Here is a 21184-nt window from a genome sequence, read left to right as displayed (position 1 = left end):
GGGACCCACTAACCCACTGTCCTGTAAATTCAGATGGTGATTACATAAATGCGGCTGTGAGGTGACTCAGATTCACAAAATAAAAGAGGTCACAGTGGTTACAACATATAACCACGCGTCCTCAAGATCCACATAAGCTCCAGACTCTATCTCACCTATCACAGGCAGCTCATGTTCACTGTTGTCGCAGATTTAACTGCCACTCATTTATCTCTTCTCATTTCTTCAACATTACTTTAATCCACGGCTCTAATCACAGTATGAATTTGAACTGTTTCTCAAGTGTGCAGGTGTTGTAAAAGCCGCTGTTGCCTCATAAGAGGCAGAACAACTCTGACAAGGGAAGTGAGAGATATTTTTAGCTGTTACAGAGAATTGATGTTGCTACTGCGATGTGCAAATAAAGATACTTCCACTTTTGAGTTGACTTTACTTATTATTATTATTATTATTTATTTGACTTATGTGACCTGTCGGTAACATCATGTGCACTTGTCATGTTTAAGGGAATTTATATCACAGCATAAGTACAAAAAAGATTACGTCTCAACAGCTCATTATGTTTAGAGACCTAAGAACACCCGAAGGCACACAATGGTGCAACAGTTTGGTACACTGAGTTTAGAGTTTATCTGTGGCCAGGAGGAGAGAAATGGTGTTTAAAAAGGCCAAATCAGCTCTTTAGGGTACAAAATATTCCAGTGAGGTATTTCATCTCTATGAGAGTTTGTAGTGGAGTCAGACGCAAGAGCATGATTTTAAATTCAGAAGTAGAAAGCACACTCTGGTTCACTGTATTGACGTTTGTGCAGCTTTACATTATATATTATAAATATTGCAGAAAAAAGTAATGTAGTATGTTTGAAAGAAACACTTGATGTCTTGGTTGAGTTGCAATGAAAAATGCTACATTCTAAATTGCACTTGGAAACGTGTTTATAATGAGGATTTTTTTTTTTTTACTACAATATAGTGTATTATTACAGTACAAGTACAAGCACAGTATTGCTTTTACGTTTCTCATATTGTTAGACCTACAGCTTATTTTTAATATTCCCTTGGATGGAAACAGTATTGTGAAAAGGGTAAACAGGTTATAATGTTTGCCCTCAATGTATGGACACTTTGTAACCAGCCAAAATTATTTACCATGAGAAAAATATAAATAAATTGAGATTATCCAATTGGAACCACGCAAAAAGACAACCCACAACAATGCCACCAAAACTGATCAAAGATTGACAAAGACTGATGTTCTACCTCTGGACCAGTCTGCAATAAAATCAAAGAAAGGCCATTACCACACAACAACTACACTACCTGTTATAGAAACACACAAACAACAAAGCAAAATCCATGCTAGTAAAGTAAGTTTGAATTTGAGCAGTGAGAATTGTTAGGAGCGTGTAGGGAAGAGAAAATAGCTCAGCCACACCTAACACAGTATCTTCTGGCTAATTGACTCCTCAGCTATTTCTATATCCTCAACTATGTGACTCACATCACTCCCCCTACACACACACACACAAACACACACACAAAAATAAGCCCATTCAAAGGTTTTCGTCATCACTTGCTCATACAATCTGTGCAGTAAGAGGCAGGGTGGTACTCTTGAGGCTAGGGGGCAATAATGAAGATCAATTAGAATGACAGTAAAAATGATAATTAGAATTAGAAATAAAAAGGATAATGTAAAAATATGTATGTGTGTAATAGGTACGCTGTCACCCCAGCACCCAATCCTCATCATTAATGAAACAGGTGAAATGGTTGATATCTCTGACTCTCTCTGGACAATAGACTCAGCTTCGACCAGCTTACAAAGGACATTTAAAAAAGAAGCCATCAAAGACTATCAGCCATCCATAAACTTAAAGGACTCTACGTCAGCCCCCCCCAACTGTTTTACCAGAGTATTGTTCAACCCATCCTGCTCTACTGCTCCACCCGTTTCTTCAACATGCTCTCCTTCACAAACAGGGTCAAACTCACAACCAACCTCTCAGAGCTCAACTGTAAGGCCATCATACGCATTGCGAATACAACACCACAGGACATCACACACCCACTCAATTGCCTCTTCACTGTACTGCCCACTGGGTCCAGTTACAGGTCCCTGAGGTGCAGTAGGGCTCGCTTTGGCAAAAGCCTGGTACCCGCAGCCATAGCAGCCCGACTCCCAGTGGGAACGTTGTTTTTCATGTTGTTTTGTGTCATTGTTGTGTGTTAGTGTCATGTTGATTATCCCTGTGATGTATAATACTGTGAGAAAGAATTCCTTCCCTGGGACAATATAGTCTAACTAACTAACTAACTGTACGTCACAGGAAAACTATACCAGAAATTGTGTTCAAGCTTGAGCGCAAATATGTAAATGGGCAGCAACAAAACTGCAGTAACGCGTTACATACACAAGATAGAGATGTGACCGGCTGAGGAGGGAAGCCCAATCTGAGAGAAATTCCTTGTCCATGCACATACTGTATATAGAACATGAATTGATCATCAGCTTTTCGCAGCTAAACTGTTTTGTTAACTTTGTTATTTTTCATACCCTCGTATCACTAATTCATAATGTTAAATATCACAGCCGGGCCTAAGTGTGGACGTTGCTCTTGATTGTTGGTGTTAAAGTGCAGCATGCACTTTGTACAGTCCTTATGTGTTATGGTGTGATCATTAATGGGTAAATAAAGCAAACTCACTTTTTTGAGAACATTATCTGCAAGACAATGTGTGTGTTGTTTGCGTCGTGTGTGATCTCCCTGACCCCACCAGCTAGCTGCATGTGCTCCACCATAATCCACCATTTCCATGACTACTGGTTCCTGAATGGCTGCCAAACTATCAGGGTCCAGACAAATGCAAGGAGCAATGAAACCTACTGGCTGGCTCACAGCGGAGGTTAAAAGAGTCAAATACTTCTCACATTGAAAGATTCAGCTCATCTGCATGGTGACAACACTTTGGAAACCCCACAGTGGGAAACCACACAGCCATTCACCCAAAAGGACATCCGTCATGGTTATAGGAAATATTAAGGATCTGTTACCGAGCTCAGTCAATTCAGTCAACATTTTTGGAGAAGCAATTGGAGTTACCGGAGATTTCAGTGACTGTGTGACAGCAGGGTAAGAACAGGCCCCAGCAGGTTGCAAGCTCAAATTTAGCATAATGTAAGTGTTCACAGACTGATTAACTCTACACTACACAAACTAATTCTCATGGAGAGATTAGTTAGTTATTAGTTAGCACTAAATATGAACATACAGGAACTAATTGACAAAGCTAATGTTAGCTTGCTATTATAGATTGACTTGTTTATATTATATAAGGACCAAAACGAGGAAATGGAAAACATAGCTGACCCTTTATCAAAATGCTGTTTAACAAGAATGTACACTGAGTAGATTTTAAATCACATTTCCCCAAAGAAACGCAATTCACCTCAAATAACAAACTAAATGACCAAATAACGTTGGTTAGGTTAGCCTAATCGGATGTTTACAACTCATTCTAAACTGCATGAATAATACTAACTCTGAAATACACATATTTCTTCATGTATGGATTTGTAAACAAAACAAAGTCATATCTACGTTCACAAAGATACCTCCTAAAAGTGTTTTTTCTGAAAGTTATGTTTGCTAGTGATGCTACAGTGACTACATAGTTGATTGCTTTTGATTGAAAAGCATTACAGATATTTCCTGGCTTCCGATTTAGTATTTCACATTATTAAGGTCTTTACCCACTACGACATTTTAGTTTCATTGGTTCAACACACTTAACTTAATCACCAGGCTGAAACTATCTAGCTACACACAAACAGAACAATGGATTCAGCAGCCCATCAATAGAAATTAATGTACAGTTTTTCCTCTGGTTGCCACCAAGGTATTGTAGCCTGCAGCAAGATTGTTGTTCTAAATGTAGTGCCAGTTTATATCATCTGCAGTCAAACAGACAGAGATTAATAAAGCCGAACAATGGCGTAACTGTGTTTATACCTACATGACAGCAGAAAAATAAAAATACAGCTAAAAGAAGTCAAGTAAAAAGCTTGTCATGCTCTGGTCGTGCACGAGACAAAACCAGCATTTTTAAAAGGAAGTCTGGGCTTATCCCAGTCATTTTTTCCTGGGTTGCAGAAGCGATCAGCACCTTGGCTACTAAGTCAACCAGACAGCTCGACTGATTGAAGGCTGATGTCTGTCAGAGCTTTATCTTTTTTCAGAAAGGTCACTTCCTCATTACATAGACAGCGAGGTGTATATGGAGACAAACAGATGACAATTAACTGGTGAAACAGCCTACAGTATGTCACATACATTCTGCAGATATGTTTTTAACACACACACACACACACACACACACATGAACACACATCACAATGTTTTGTTTTTAAGAAATCTCTGTCTATAACCTCATCATCATGTGTCTTTGTGGCTGTCTGGTATGAAACTGATTAAAACAGCATTACATTTCAAAGTTTTGAACATTCCTCAGGGAGATTCCCTTGTTGCAGCTGGGTTTTGAAAACAATACGCCCCTTATTAGGACTGCTGTGTCATCTTCCAAGATTAATTTTCTTTGAAATGAAACAGGATACTTTCATCCCTCTGTCTTCCACTGGCTTTCAAAGAATTAGAATAGATAGAGGTGTTCCTGTATTGCGGTCAGTGTCCTTGGCTTTACCCAGTTTAAATATAGGTGTAGCTGGATTTTTATTTTGTTGTAAAAAAGCAGAATGGACATGTTGTTGGGGGAGGCAGACAGTCCCAAACAACGTCAATTCAACAAGCTGACACTTGGTATCATTTCTGCTTTCCACTATTCAAAGAAAGACTTTGAAATGACATTGTCAAAATGTCTGTGGCTAATATAATACTAACTAAAGGCTTAATGGAAATACTTATCTAAATATGAATGGTTGTTTCATCCAGTCACTAGTCTTTCACATGGACCTCATTATTTGCCTTGCTGCTGTCATCAGGGTTCAGATAACTGCAGGAATGTTACCATGTGACTGTTTCACTGTTTCAGCTTGTCTAAAAGGTGAAGAGTGCATTTGTCCGCATGAATTGTGTGCAGTCACAAGCATATAGAAAGATGCCTTAAGGACATGTGAGGTCTGCGCTATGTCATTATTGAGACAAAAATAGTGGAAATAATGTGATTACTGTGAAGCATTTATACTGTATATTGTATTAAACTGTCTGGAGGCCCATTCTGTCACATTGTATTTACAACACAAACTCCATTTATACTTCAAAATACTCTGTGTTGAGCAATGATCGAGTGCACATAAGCTCATTATGATGACATACACAGTTACAGAGTTATTATTATTATTATTATTATGCATGTCATTCAAATCTTAAAATGCTCACTATTGCACACTGATCAACTGTACATAAGCTCATTATGATGACCTGTGCTGTTTATTATAGTTTATTATAGTATTATATAGTTATAACATATATTAAAGTCTACAGAGGCTCACTCAGGCCCATGGTACTTATAACTCACCAGCTGTATGCAGTACAAACCAGTACCAAATAATCAATAAAATCACAAATAAGAAGGTAAACTCTGTAGCTTTATCAAATGTGTTAATGGGTGTTACAGTTTAACACAGGCAGCTTTGAGTCACACTGAAACACTTTTGTCATACTTTCTCCCTGTATCAATGTATTGTCCTTGACCACCAAGAACAAGTGGTTATTGCACTGGCTATTGCACAATTACTTCTGTTGTGGTGAAAAAAAGGAGGCACCCGTCTGTTCTTGCAACACAGGAGCAGAGAATGACAGTTAAAGACTGTCAAAGTAGCCAAATAGACAAGTTTACTGACTTTCTATGGAAATTCTTATAGAGTTTGACGCAGATAAAGTGCATGTACATATTAATTCATTTTACAACTGTATGTGCGGATTCACATCTCAATGAGTAAGGCATCTTGAAAACTTCCATCAAGGACAACAGTTATGCAGATAGAAATATTCTGTACTTGTTTTTGACTGTGCAAAATATGCCCTTTGTGCTTAATTGCTTAATAACAAAGCATTCATTTTAAGAGCCAACTAATTTATATATTCTCACTTTATATTCTTTGGTTAATCTTTGTTTTGTTTGCTCATTAATCACCTATTACAGGACTGATGCTGACCACCCTTTCTTAAGGAAATCCAGCTAACTGAATGCAGTCTTTATTGGGAGCAGCCTACAGGGAACTACATTGACAAGCTTTGTTTATGTTTATGACCATAGACGTTTCCTCTTTGGCTTACTGGAGCATGAGATCAGACAGGAATGAAACTCCCCACCCTGACTGGATTGTTGGAGGAGTGATTATCTGCCTCACACTCCTCAGTTTGTCGTGTGAAGTGATGGCTGCCATTATGTGTGCAGCTTTTTCAGAGCTCAAAGGCTGCAAACAATATGACAGTTAAAATGGGTCTCCAGAGACTGTAGCATGAAGCAGGATAAATCAAACACTGTTGTCTTTGGGGTCATTCATTTTGAAGAAAAAGTATTTAATAACATTTTCTCCACAATTAGGTCCACAATTATCTAATAATTTCCTAGGAAGTATCTGGGAAAGAACCCCTTTTAAAAAAGCTTAATTTAAACCAAATTCATCATTCATTCATTATGTATTTATTATTTGAAACTTAAATCTCTATATATGTTGAATTTTATGCTTGCATATTGACAAATTTCACATTTCTTCATGTTCAGCTGACGTGCTGTCCACTGACTAAAGACTCAATTCTCAACTCTCTCTTTTTCCCCTATAATAGTACTAAATGTGTAGTTCTTTTTGGGAGACTTCCATAAACTAAAGCATTACCAACTATTTCAGAGTTCCATGTGTAACCCAGTGGATCTGAACATTGATTGCAGTGCATGAGGAGTTTGTTGGACCACACTGGTCTTGCAACACTCTCACAGACATAGACATGGCCAGGATCCAGATTCACCAGCTGGACATTCCTGTCCCTTCATGGCCTTTCATGCTACAAGGACATGTTACAGATTAGGGCAAAACAGTGATAACACTGAAAAGGAAAACAAATGTTAATTTCTTGTATTTGTATTTTATTGAAGGCCGAGTCAAACATGGCCTTGGATGTTTTAGTTGGTCATGGTTGAGTCCTTGTTATTTTTCTTATGATAGCAGTGGTAGTAGCATTGTTGTAAAAATGGTCAGTATCTTCCATATTTGTTTGAATATGTGTTGCCTGTTGCAACCTTCACTCTAGTAAAACCGGAGCCAGACCTTGCTCACAGCCGCCTGAAGCCACACCTGGATCAAGTATGAGTAAAGGTGACATACTGCCAGTAAATGCAACTCTCTTCTGTCACAGAGGGTGTCGCATCAGATTGCTGGAAACTCTGCGGTATTTAGTCCTTGTCAAACTTCCCTGTTCATTTCCAGTCTATTTAGGTGAACAAAAGAGTGGAGTAAATATAGTAATAGCAAGTTCCAACAATTGGAGTTCTAGGAAAATCCAATAAACCTTTCATTACACTCTTAAACCGACTTGAATTGATTTTTACAAAAAGTAAAAAAGTCGAGACATTTCAATCCCACAATTCAAAACACAAACTAAGAGCAGCTGGCCATCTAAGCTGTAGGTCCTTCTGTGTTTCTGTAAAGATTTATGGTTTCATGGGATGCACATAAGCAATAAAGTAGTAATATATTGTGTTGTGTGTTTGATTGCATGATTTCAGTGAGAGAGGGAGAGCGTTGTTGTAATAAAAGAGTAAATGCCTGTGCGTGACACCAAACGATGATAAAAAAGATAAGGGGTCTTCCTTTTCCTCCTTACAGGCCAAGCAACACACCATTCTTATTTTTTGTTTTGTTTTGTTTTTTTCTAGAGAGCCTGCTGATAAAAAGAAGTTTCGCTAAACAAAACTGTCACGCAATACTAACACCATAAAAGCCAAGCCATGTATTCATTTCACAATCAATAAAAAGTCCTCTCTGAGTACTTTGATATCATTCTGGGTGAGAAGGTATCGCAAACTGCAGTAGCATCATGACTTTGTTCTTATGGCTGGGTGTGCTTCTCCATGCTGCCAACTTATTTCAACACCATGCAGGTAAAAGGGAATCAGGCAAACAAGTGAAAGGCAGACAGAACCTTTAGCCCCATAAACGAGGGTAAAAGTGACATTATACCAGTTGGATGGTGGTTTTTGCATAATAACTTCATTTGACAATGATTGACTGATTTATTTATTTAAGTGTGAATCACTTAATGAATTTCTTATTAGAGTGCTGTATCTGTGTTGGAGGTTATGTTGATTAGTTTTGTTCATTTCACAGTGCACAGTCAGGTGTCCGGGCACAAAAGACAAGGATGTCAGTTTGAAATGTGTTTTTCCTCCATTCCTTCATAGAAGTCGTCACAGAGATAAGAAGAATACATTCTTCCTAACTGCAGCAGGAAAGAGCACAGTACACCTGCACTGCACAGCCTGTGTACTCCACATTAATCAAACTGCTGTCAATATCTGTCAGTACTTGTTTCATTGATCAGCTCCAGTTGTGGGAATGAGACACTGCTGAAGCCAAAACTCATAAAACAATATTTACATAAAAGATGAACTTCCAATTTGCCATTGACCTCTTATAGCTTTGACACACAGACCGAAAACATGTACATGTATCGAAGTCTACAATTACTTCTACTTTCACATGCTGTATCATAAAGTATAAATCAGAATCTAGTTAAAGCATATTTTATATTATTATACTTTTAGCTGAAGAAAGACCAGTGCTGACTGTGATTTGTAATTCAGCATGACGGTGATAATCTGCAGCTAATATGTTTTGGAGAAAAATAAATCTTATGTAACGGTTGTTTGGCATAGATTTGTTGTTTCTAGCACCTGTGGAACAGAGTGTTGCTGTTTAAAACGGGATTAATCAGAACATTTGCACCATGGGTTCTCCTGTCAGATCTCCAATTCTTTTTATCCACAGGGGTTTGAATAATGCAAAGATTTGTGTGAACAAGCCAGAGAGGTTTTCACACTATTTTGTTGTGTAATGTTAATTAGCCTTGTTAATAATTAATTGTGAATTCTGAGGCTGCACATGGAGGCAATAATCACGGATGTGGTTCAAACATTGAAAACTGCTTTGATTTTTGGATATTGTCCTGTTAAACAAAGAAATTACTATCAGAGTTGACAGTAAGGGAGATAGGATTAAAGCCCTTTGCAGGTTTGAATAGCAGCCATAAAAGACTCAGTGAATAATAAATAAATGACTCCAACAGATAAAACAAATAACATTAAAAACATCCTCTCTTCCTGAAAAGGAAATAGTAGGATTTATTTCCAGTTAGGTATATCCTACTCCCCTCCAACAATAAGCACAATGGTTCTGGGCACAGACATGTTCACATAGGTTTCAGATAAATTATAACATAATAGTGACATTTTCACAAACTTTTTTACATTTCATTATTGCCTTTAGGAATTTTCTTCAGTACAGCATACACCTAAATTAATAAATCCTTTATACACACCTTTTAAACAAAAAAGCTCTGTTTTAAGCGCATTAATACTTAACACTATGTCACCAAACTTTGACAATGAGAACTGTGAGCTGTTATTGACTCTGCAACCACAGTTAGAGAAAAGGTCTTCAAAGGTAATGCATTGAGCAAATATTACATAACTATGTGTCTAGAGGGAACAAAAAATCCAAATAGTTCCTCTCCTTTTGTAATGGACCATTAACAGACAATCAATGCAATGAGGCAGATCCACAGTTCAGTGAATCTATGAGTCTTCACATTTCCTCATTCATGAGCTATATAGTTGTTAAACCACCGCTGGTTTAGCATAGTCGTAATGGTAGCCTTGCCTGACACTTATGCCTTAAAGCTGGAGAAGAGAACAATGGAGCAGAAATTCCCTCTCTGGCGTTGTTTGGCTCTGAATGAGTTGACAGAGCAAAGGTGAGGAGGTAGGATGTTGTGGAATGTTTCTCTCATAAAACTGATCCTTTATATGAAAATCTATTGTGAGTATAAGAGCTATCCAACATGATGGATCTGCTGCTGCAATTTCTTTCTAAATAATATGTATTAATAATGAACCAATAAAGACCAGGAAACTCTTTGTTTGTGTGACTCAGTGCGTGCTGTCATCAGTTGACGCTCACATGACAAATATGGTTTCACACTGTATATTTCAAAGTGAGATGTGCTGTTGTTGTGAGATCATTTTCCATATTCAGTCAAAAACATTACATCAGTCCTCCCAAGGCTTTCATAATGACAGCCTTTTGGTTTGATGTCACGTTTTGTAAATCTGTTGGACAAAACACACAGAGAACACAAATACGTTAAGAAAATAATTACAGCTTCTACATCCAAATACCAAATTCCTTTAACTTAGTCACATTTTGATTTACGTTTATTATATGTAGTGAATGATTTTAATTACTTTTGGGTCACTTTAAACTACAAGGCCACTGTATATAAGATCAGAGCCCTTTACAGGTTTAAATAGCAGTCATAAAAGACTCAAAGAGTCCATCAGATAAAGCAAATAACATTGAAAACATCCTCTCTTCTTGAAAAGGAAATGGTGTGGTTTATTTTCAGTTACGTATAACCTAATTCCCTCCAACAATTAGCACAGATACTTTGTTCACACAGTTTTCAGATGAACGAGAAGGCTTGAATGTTTTGATGTAAAGGCTGCTGAAGTGTGTAAACCTCTGCCTGTGTGTGTGTAAAACACAGAGGTGTGTTAGTTCATCACAACCCCACACTCCTTTTATGGTTACTTAATATGAATCATTAGTCTGTTTCTTTTCCTCCTTCCTTCTCGCCCTATTCACCATCGACTGGAAACAAGTGGTTTTACAATTGCCAAGAAGCATGAACTGTTCCCGTCAAAAGTTCATATTGTTGAAAAAAAAACATGTTGATGGGTTGCATTGCGTGGTCTGCTTTATACTGCAGTGCATAGAAAGTGTGCCATGTGTAATGTACATTATTGTATTATTGTAACTATTCACAAAACAATATAAACCTATGGGTGTGTGTGTCATACAGAGTTTATGGAGTTGACTGTCTACTTTACTGTAATTAGAATAAGTGTGAGGCTGGCAGGAAGGGAGATATGTTTTATTTCTTCCCATAGAGCAAGTAAATTAATCACTACTTGCGTTGAACAATAATCAACACCTTCAGGGTGCAAAGGAATGTGATCCTTGATTCACACTCATCACAGTTTGAAAAAGGAGTAAAAGGAAGTAAATATCTGAAAAAGGAGTTGGTGGTGCTACAGCTTAACAAAAGCCTTATCTGAACTCACATCTGAACAAGTTTTGTAGGTCTTGTAAATGCCTTTGAATAATCTGCTGAGGGTGTTACAAGCAAGTATTTTCTTAAATCTGTAGATGCTCTTGGGTTACCAGGCATGTTTTTGCAAATACATCCATAAACCAAAACATGACTACATGGTGTGAAAATACTATGAAAACAACATAATTACAGCCAGTCATGCCATACAGCTATGGGGTAAGGAAAGGAACTTATGATAGTTTCTGTAGTGTGAATTGTTGTTGATGTGACACAGCAACCATCCAGCTCCCACAGGGGATTTGGTTAAAGAAAGGTTTTGTGTTGATACTGAAAAGGTCAACACAATGGGTTATTTCTTGAGTGAATGACTCTTGAAATACAACACTTTTACATACACACATATTAAATCAGCATTTGTTTATATGCAGTTTTTGTTTACTCTTGCCACCTGTTTTACATTTTTGTAGCCATACAAACAATGTGCTAATTGTATTCTGAACTGGAACTGTGTTTTTAGACTTCTCTTATTGGCAGTATAACAGGCCGTGTTGTGTAAAACAAACACATATTACACTTCAGGTTAGGTGAACAGGTTATTCAGTTAGGTCACCTATGTGTTTACTATGGTGACAACATGTTGAACAATTTCATATGTAACACACAAAGCTGGATTACCCACCAGCAACGGCACCTGTCTTAAGGACGGAACCTGTATGAAATTGTGTTTAAAATCTTAATTGTTTCACTTTTGTACTTGTATATGTTGTATGTCCCTAACCCGAACCACACAGAAAATCTGAGCCTAGTAGTATCACAGCCTAGAAAAACTGCACATACTACACAGAGAGTGTGTGGAGCAGGATTTTAAAAGGGCCCCAGCAGCTCATTTTTACCCCAGGGACCCTCTAGCAGGGAAATGCAGCCATAGTCATGCAAATCATTTGCACAGATGTAGGTGCAGAGAACTGTTGTTTTCAGTGCAGCATGTGCTAAAAGCAGTGGTGGACGGAGTAAGATTATTATTATGTTATTGGATTGTTATCAATAATGCACTAGTAACTGTTGTAGCATAAAATAGAAATACTCAAGCAAAGTGCAAGTACTTAACATACACTGTACATAACAGTCCTTGAGTAAAAATACATTTACTTTCCACCACTGGCTGATAGTAATTAACCCATCACATATTTCCTGCCTGCATGAACAATTACGTTTACGTTTACATTTAACAAGAGGTTTATAGATACAGGCTACTTTGGAAAATGCCACGTTTAAAAACCTTCGATATTTGTCAAGGACTTGGTGCATGAATTTGATATAAAACTGAGTTTTTCCCCTTCCTCGATAGAACCATACAGTACATCCATAATGATAAAGAGTTCTAACGCTGCTACACTGCTGACACCTGGCGATTAAGGGGCGTCACTACACTTGAAATTAAATATTGAATATCTGGATGGATTAATTTCACATCATTCATTTACTCTTGATCTCTCAACTATATAGCATTTTGTTTCATCATACGTGTACTTCTTATCTATGTGACATCGAAGTTTAGACGCACAGAAACGTTATTAACGGTACGACTTTCCCTTTAAGAAATCGGACCAGAGGCTCGGCGCCCAATCGCGGCGCGTAAACTGAACTTTGTTGTTGTCAGCAACTATCAGCTAATGTAGTTCTAAGCTAGCGTTAGCCGGTGAGCTAAGAGTACAATATCGTTTCCCTCGTTCTCTGTAATAAAGAAGTGGAGTACAGTAACGGCTGTAACGGTCAGAACAGTCGCTTTCACCGGCTGTTTTGTCTCCGATATCAGCAAAGATGACTTCGGCACTGGTGAGTGTACGTTAGCTGTGCGGCACTTGTTACTTGTGCTCCTCAGCTGAAGTTCGTTTCTTGTTCGCAGCATCACTGTCGCTACTTACAAGTAAAAGTAAATGGCAGCAACAGAGAGTTGTTTTTATATGATCGGGGGACTTTCTCTTGAACATCATGTAGCCCAGTCCTATTTTTTAGCCAGGCTTCATCAAAAATTACATGTTTGTTGTCTGTCAGATTATATGTTAAAGCACCATCAGACCACGGCAAATTCCTTGTAATGTATGTTACTTGGTAATAAACCGTTTCTGATTCTGATTCTGATTCTGAAATGAGGGCTAGTTTTACCCCTGTTGTATGTGACCTGAGTGAAATGTCTCAAAGTTATTTTAGGCACTGTTTTGAGTTAGAGGAGGCATCTGTAGTAGGTACGTCTAGGGTCGAAATAACGGTAGGACACAAATGAGTGTCAGGGACAAATGGGTCTTCATGTCACATATATGGAAATTTATTTCAAAAAATATCTTCTACAGTACATTATAAGTCTGTACAGGTCAAGTCTACAGCAAAACTCATTCCAGAGCTTATGAGCAACTAAAACCTCAGAAATAGAAATCTACCCACTGTGACACGAACACTTTTAAACTTGCTTTTCTTTTTGTGGTTTAAGTTAATTAATTGCCTGCCTTGCTTTTACTGCAATATATACATCGTCTCACTGCAGTAAATTGAGCTACCGAGAGTTTTTATTGTATCGTTTTATGTATGCTGTCATATTTGGGTTGCAGTTACGGATTTGATACTTTATTTGCCTTTCAGTTGTTGTAATTCAACACCCATAACATGAATGTCAGTCAAGTTTGCGATGTAGGATGGTGCTGAATAGATGAGTGAGGTGGAAGAGGTTATTTGTTGATTTATGTATTTATTTGTATTTATAGTTATATGTCTGTGTGTAGGCTGAGGGGGGACTACAACTTTAATTTCATATGTAGTTGTAGAATGACAAATAAAGGTACCTTGAACCTTGAAATATTGAGAAAATCACTTGCATCTGGCTAACTGATTGAATAATGAAAGGCAGAAGTCTGTGTGAGGTCAACTTCAAGTCCCTATAAACCATCTGATCACATAGCTTTAAATCCTGTTGCCCATGTAGACCTTCTTAAATACATTTTGCAGCTTGAATTAGTTTGTTGTCAGTTTTTGGATCAGTTTAAACAACTATATTGTAGTTTCGTTTTTATAGCACCCTGGTTCATGCATGGCTTGTATCTCCATAGCTGACAACAACTTAACTCATCTATGTTCATCCTGTTTATGTGTTGAGCAGTATCAAGGTTAAAAAAAAAAGATTTTCAAAAGGGTTTCTTAAGAATGTCAATCAAGGTCAGAAAAATATAATTCAAAATACAAAAGCTAGTAAAAAAAATATATAGTTATGGGCAGTGTAATGTGTTGCAGTGATCTGGGTCGGTTGAATATTACATACATTTAAATACATCTTAAGAACTTTCTACGTGACAATGTAGGAAGAAGATAAATGTAAGGCTTAATTATGGATGATCTGGTTAATTTCCATCCATCGGTTATATCCGCTTATCCATAAGGGTCGCGGGGGAGGGAGGGGGGCATATCAACAAGGAACCAACTTCGTTAAGACAATAGTTTCTTTATTTATACACCTGGTATATAAAAAACGCAAACAAATATTTAAAAAAAAATACAAAACAAGTCAGACCCCCGCCTACACAATAGGGGGTTCATCACCATCTCCATGACAATGTCCTAGAGTCCTTTTCATTTCACCGTGTTAACTCTCGACGCCATATTTGTCGAAGTGTCTCACAATAATGCCCAGCTCCAGCTCCACGGTTCCCATGGCTTCGGTGTGCAGTCTGTATCTGTCCGCCCCGCTGTATACGAGGTCCGGGGTGCGGAGCTGCGGACCTCCGCCGACAAACATTTGCGCCAACTGCTCTTGCCAGGAGCCGAGCGGCCTCCAGGTCGCACAGCTTATCCGGTGGTGTCCGGGGCTAGAGGGGACATGACAGTACCCGTAACCGTACAGCTGGCAGCGTCCAAAAGAGTCTTGGTGCCACACTTGAAGGTGAAGCTTTGGCCAGCCTTGAAGTCCCTTAGTCGCGTAGTGCAGATCAATAGGATGACTCCAGTACGCCATGTCTCCTGTTTGGGGGATATCCACCTGGGTCTGACCCTCCTTCAGCCCAGACAGAAGACGCCATGCTCCTCCCGTATGAACTCCCCATTTGCAAAATAGGCTGTTTTGTGGGAAACCACTGGCCCCAACGATCTGGCCTATAATGTGCAGCTCTGCCATGTTACAAATGCCCCCTTACACAAAAACATGCGCCAGCGAAAATCCTCTCTACTCTTCCTCCGAGTTCAACAGCTAGCTTAACGGCAAATGCCACAGCTTGCGTCTCCTTGGTAACTCAGCTTGCTGTTTGAGTAGAGCATTTCACCCTGAACTAGGCTTCTCAGGCAGCACTTCCTGTCACGATGCATAATGATCCTGCAGTCTTGAATAGGATTTAGAGACCCGAAGCCCAACCTCTGTCAATTTAGGTGTACGTTTTCAAACACAACACTTGAAAAAATGTTTATTTGACTGGTAAAGATTGTTTGCGGTGCCAAAAAATAGGAACTGGTCCCTGGCAGGCTAAGCGCAGGGCTAAACTCTGGGCCGCTGAGTTTGACGTGTTTCCTTATTTGACATAGTTTATAAAAGAATATCTGTGGACTGGAGACAAATTAAGACATCACCACATGTTAATTCCTCACAATCAGCCAGTGATGACAACTCCACGTCTAGCCTCAAAACGAGTGTTAATTGGTTGGTTGGCCTAGATTTAAATAGACTTTGGTGTATAGGAACAAGTACACTGTTTTTTGTAGCAGATGTACTATATTGTCAAAACCGGTCCACATTTTTTATGTTTTGAGGTGGGGCTGTTTTTCATGAATTAGTTCAAAGTGGAAAGCTTTCCCAGAAGAGTGGAGGCTGTTATTGTTGCATATTAATACCTGTAGTTTAGGAAGGAAATTTTTAACAATCATATATATCTGCATTATATATTTCTGACCTTGATATATGGGCGTAATAGGCCTTTTTGACTGCAGACATTTTGACTTGTCATAGTAGGGAAGGCGCAGGTGTTTCTAATAACATTAATGATGGCTCTGTTATATTCAAGTGTCTCAGCAAGCCATGACAGTGAACCAGCATGCACAACACCAGGACCCTGAAACTGAAGCAGCTTAATGGAATTTAGCCATCATTAAATTTAAACACCTGCGCTTTTCCTACTGTGACATGTAAAAATGTCTTCAGAGAAAAGGCCTTTGGTGAACACACACTTTGTTCTGGTGTCCTAATACTTTTGGCTATGTAATGTCTGTAGCTAGATTCTCAGTAGCATTTTTATGACCATATTATCAATATTTTACGGGCCAACACTTTACCCTGTTTTGGTTGCCTACTAGCTGTATTGAAAACAGAATACAGTTAGTTGTACAAACTCTTAACTCATTGCAGAGAATGTCATCAGTTTTTAGCTACGTATGACAATTATGGGGTTGTTTGCTCATGTTGCCGGGCCACTGTCAATCATATCACACACTCACACAGTCCTGATGAAGCCGATTAGCAGTTTTTGAGTGTTAAACTTAATATATGATACCCAAGGATGATTTCTTTCAAAATTTCAAATTTTGAACTTTGATCGTTGCTTATTTAGTCATGACTATTTAATTGGTATTGAGAAGTACCTAAGATTTGAAACAAGTTTAATATGTAGCTGCTGCAAGCTATCTGTCTGCCTCTCTTTCTCCATACAGTCGGATCCAACTCTAGAGAGACGTTTCAAGGGTCACAGGGACACTGTGACGAGTGTGGACTTCAGCTGCAACACGAAACAGATCGGTAACTGCTACCTCATTTTACTCTGTGTCTTGTGTATGTGTATGTGTCTGTGGCCATAATTTGCGGTTGTCTTTTTATTTTATTTTTTGTGTGGCTTGTTTTCTGCGGTCATACACAATGTGTTTAATTCACTCACCTGTGCTCCCTCCTCTCCCAGCCACAGGCTCCATGGACTCTTGTGTGATGATCTGGAACATGAAACCTCAGATGCGAGCGTATCGTTTTGATGGACACAAAGATGCTGTCATTTCCGTTCAGTTTTCCCCCTCTGGCCACCTGGTGGCCTCTGCCTCCAGAGACAAGACTGTACGTCTTTGGGTGCCCAGCATGTGAGTTGTGAAGTATTCCACCTTTTGTCTTTTAGTACATCTCTATCATCTCTCATTATTATTGTATTCCACTAGAAAGCTACCACAAAGGACTGAGGCTGACTCATAAAAACGACAAAACGACAGTTATACTGAATCCCCTGCTTCTGCCAGAACAGAAGAAGGCACACATTTTTGAACACCCACTGGTTTTTGATTGTTTGTTTTAAACTTTAGCGTTGTCTTGGTGTTTGTGTGTGCGTGTGTACAGAAAGGCTGAGTCAACAGCTTTCAGGGCTCACACTGCCACCGTGCGCAGCGTTAACTTCTCTGGTGACGGACAGAATCTGGTCACAGCCTCTGATGACAAGACCATCAAAGTCTGGACTGTCCACAGGCAAAAGTTTCTCTTCTCTCTCAACCAGCACATCAACTGGGTCCGCTGTGCCAAGTACGATGCACACACACATGAACATACATACATACAGTTTTTGCAATTAGATATCATTAGCTGCTGCAGATATTTCTACTTATTATATTGTTAATTGTTTACATTTGTATATACAAAGGCTCTATACATTTCTTTTTTTCTTCATTGCTAACATGTCATTAGTAAAATTGAAGCTGAAGCAGCATGTTTTGATCTAGAATTTCCAATACAATTCTTGCAGGTTTTCACCAGACGATCGTTTGATTGTGTCGTCCAGTGACGATAAGACTATAAAGCTGTGGGACAAGAACAGCAGAGAGTGTATTCATTCTTTCTATGAACATGCTGGGTGAGCACTTGAGACAGGAACGATGCATGGGGGAAAATGTGTATAACAAATGTTCTGATGTGTGTGTGTGTGTGTGTGTGTGTGTGTGTGGGAGAAGGAATTGTGATGAGAGAACAAGCAGAATCCATATTTTTTGTCAGTGTTTCTTCTGGTATTTTTACTTGAATTGTGTAAAAAATATTCCAAGTCAAAGTTTTTTCTGGCAGTTGTTTACAAGTAATATTTTAGAACAAGGGTTTTTGTGTTAGTTGCATTAAACTTCTGTATTATACAAATACCATAAAATCTTGACCAAAGACCTAAATTCATTAAATGTCATGTTTTCTTTCTCCCAAGTTATGCAAACCATGTGGATTTCCATCCTAGTGGAACGTGCATCGCTGCGGCCAGTACTGACAACTCTGTCAAGGTGTGGGACATCAGATCCCATAAGATGCTACAGCACTACCAAGGTAAAGACACCTCAAAAACAGTGTAAACGAAGTATTTAGTTTACAATGAAGTCATTTGAAGGTCATGATCAATTGCTACAGCAAAACCACTATTTGCATTCAATCACTGTATATGTTATTTGCATCAATAAATGACAATCATATTAACAAGTGAATAACAATCAGAAGCCATACTTAAACATTTATAGAAGCATTTACTACATTTTGTTGCTGTAAGACTCTCAGTATAGCCACTCCTGATGCCTTATAGCTATTACATTAATGGATGTTTTATATTTAAACAACACAGGCTTTTATAATATGCTGGATCCCTAACAGAGTGAAGGCAAGCCCACACAGGAGTTCAATGTCTTGGGCTTACATGGCAAACAGTCAAAGTCTTATCATCCACTCCCTCCAGACTCTGCAATACAGTAAAGCCTCACCTTTAAACAAGGTGAAAAATACAGCCGAGGTTTACGACAAATTACTGAAATAACACCAAGATAAAATTAAGCTTTAAAAGCTCACAATTAAAGTGGTGATCAAGATTCATGATTTCTTACATTTTCAATAAAACCAAATGTTGATGCATCTTGTCAGTTTGCCAGTCTGATTGCTCTAATCAGCTCTCTTAAGTGGATTTGAGTTGTGAGATCTAATAATGGACAATCACATCTGTCTGAGGAGATGGGGCATGAAGATAAAAGCTTTTCCTCTCCTCTCGTTTCTGCTCCTTTCCACTGTGCTTCACTTCACGTAATGTAGTTAATTACCAACTGTGCCAATTTTGTGGTTAAAATGTGGTGTGGTTACTGTTAGATACCCATGTAAGGAATTGGTAATTGGTAGTATGTTTAGTTGCCTTTTAGCCATCTTAGCTTGCTGTTGGGTGGTTAATTCAACAGGTTGTGTTTTTTTGAGTGTTTACATTTCTCACTATCCTTGGATGAACCTAAGCCATAACCAAAGAATACATTCCTTCTGCTCCCTATAGTTGCGTGCAGCTTTTCAGCATCTTTTTGCAGCTATGGTATCAGTATACCGTATATGTGTCATAGCATCTTGCAGCCAGCAGAGGGACCATGTCGCTTGTCGAATGTCTGCTGTCCTCATTCTGTTTCAGTCAAGAAACCAGTCACGGCATGGCAGAATGATTTCAGATCTAGGGAAGTTTTGATTACTTACTATAGGCTACTATACTTGACGTATTGATATGTGCTAAGGTAAACCTGATGTTAAGCCTTTCTCAAGTTACACAGCAGCCGAGGCATTGTGATGTACAGCAGCACTGCACTCCAGTGGCATCCAGGCAACCCTGTTAGCAAGCATCTGGCCTGCTGAAGTGTCCTTGAGCAAGACATTGAATTCTTAACTTCCCCTATGATGTAGTATATATAGTCATCATAATTGTGATCATGATTTAAAAAAAAGACATTTAATCATGCCATGTTATTTAACGGGCAGAAAAGGTGAATATGTAAAGCTGCAAAGTACACTAAAGCCTAATGAACAACACTGTGATTTTTACTTTTTGTCTTGAATTGCACAAGGATACACACACAGTTTGAATTACAGTAACACAATGTCTGTTCTAGTCCTGTCATAAAGTGTGTGTGTGTGTGTGTGTGTGTGTGTGTGTGTGTGTCTTTTTCAGTCCACAGTGGTGTGGTGAACAGCTTGTCTTTCCACCCGGCTGGTAATTTCCTCATCACTGCGTCCAGCGATTCCACAATGAAGATACTGGACCTTGTCGAGGGCAAGCTACTGTATACACTGCATGGACACCAGGTAGGCCCACACACACACACACACACACACACACACACACACAGATATCCTACAGGCCTAAATGTTGAGTTTATCCAGTCATGATCTCGATAGGTCATGTCTTTAGTCTGCTCTGCTGTTCCTGAGTTTGTGTGTGTGTGTGTGTGTGTGTGTGTGTGTGTGTGTGTGTGTGTGTGTGTAAGGTTTGGTGTGGACAGTTATGCGTGCATGTGTTTGACATCTCCTTTGTGCATGTTTGATTGTCTGAAGTGTGTACATGCGTGAGTGAGTGCGTATTATGCCTTTTTTTGTATGTGGTGTATTTTAGTACTTGCCAGGCGAGCGGGCAGCCCACTCATGATGACTCATCTCAGGGTTGTTGGAAGGAAACAGAACTGTGTTTCTGCCTCTGTTCCTCTAGATCCTCTCCTCCTCTTCTTCTCTTCCTCCTCCTCCTCTCTGTTTCCATCCCATCCTTTTTTCTCCGACTCTTAACACTCCTCTCCGTGTGGTCTGGGGATGTTTTATCATTGCCACCATCATTATCACCCTTGTCCCTCTCTATTTGCTCCTACCTCATCCCTTTCTACTCTCATGTCCTCTCATTTGGCTGGAGTAGTTGGCCGGACGGTTCTCTGACTGTATCTGTTTGTTTGAACAGCTGATGGACTGGCTTGCTGGCTAGTTGTGGAAATCAGTGGCTTGCCAGTACCACATGTGGTCCATCTGTTTGTCCATCCCTCTGTACACGTTGCCCGTCTCTCTTTCTGTCTGTGTCACC

At 39.0% G+C, this 21184-nt stretch overlaps 2 protein-coding genes across 2 annotated transcripts in view; one reads left to right on the top strand and one right to left on the bottom strand.

Annotated features, from left to right (window-relative positions):
- The first annotated feature begins 13172 nt into the window (after positions 1–13172).
- The window catches only part of poc1a (POC1 centriolar protein A), a 35020-nt gene continuing 27008 nt past the window's right edge, over positions 13173–21184 (top strand). The window contains exons 1-7 of the mRNA XM_070902871.1: positions 13173–13187; positions 17031–17115; positions 17273–17444; positions 17695–17874; positions 18095–18202; positions 18539–18654; positions 20291–20424. Coding sequence (XP_070758972.1) covers positions 13173–13187; positions 17031–17115; positions 17273–17444; positions 17695–17874; positions 18095–18202; positions 18539–18654; positions 20291–20424 — 810 coding nt within the window. The remainder of the gene's footprint in view (positions 13188–17030; positions 17116–17272; positions 17445–17694; positions 17875–18094; positions 18203–18538; positions 18655–20290; positions 20425–21184) is intronic.
- On the bottom strand, positions 14861–15549 carry b9d2 (B9 domain containing 2). Its single transcript, XM_070903459.1, has one exon. It carries the CDS (start codon positions 15508–15510, stop codon positions 14983–14985), a length of 528 nt encoding a protein of 175 aa, XP_070759560.1. The 5' UTR covers positions 15511–15549; the 3' UTR covers positions 14861–14982.

Source organism: Enoplosus armatus, chromosome 3 (genome assembly GCF_043641665.1).
Source record: "Enoplosus armatus isolate fEnoArm2 chromosome 3, fEnoArm2.hap1, whole genome shotgun sequence".
Taxonomy (NCBI): Eukaryota; Metazoa; Chordata; class Actinopteri; order Centrarchiformes; family Enoplosidae; genus Enoplosus; species Enoplosus armatus.
Note: the sequence above shows the minus strand (reverse complement) of the source record. Positions and strands in the feature narration are given on the sequence as shown.

Bases quoted from the DNA above. Each gene is read 5' to 3' on its own strand.
- b9d2 (XM_070903459.1), bottom strand. From the start codon at position 15,510: ATGGCAGAGCTGCACATTATAGGCCAGATCGTTGGGGCCAGTGGTTTC.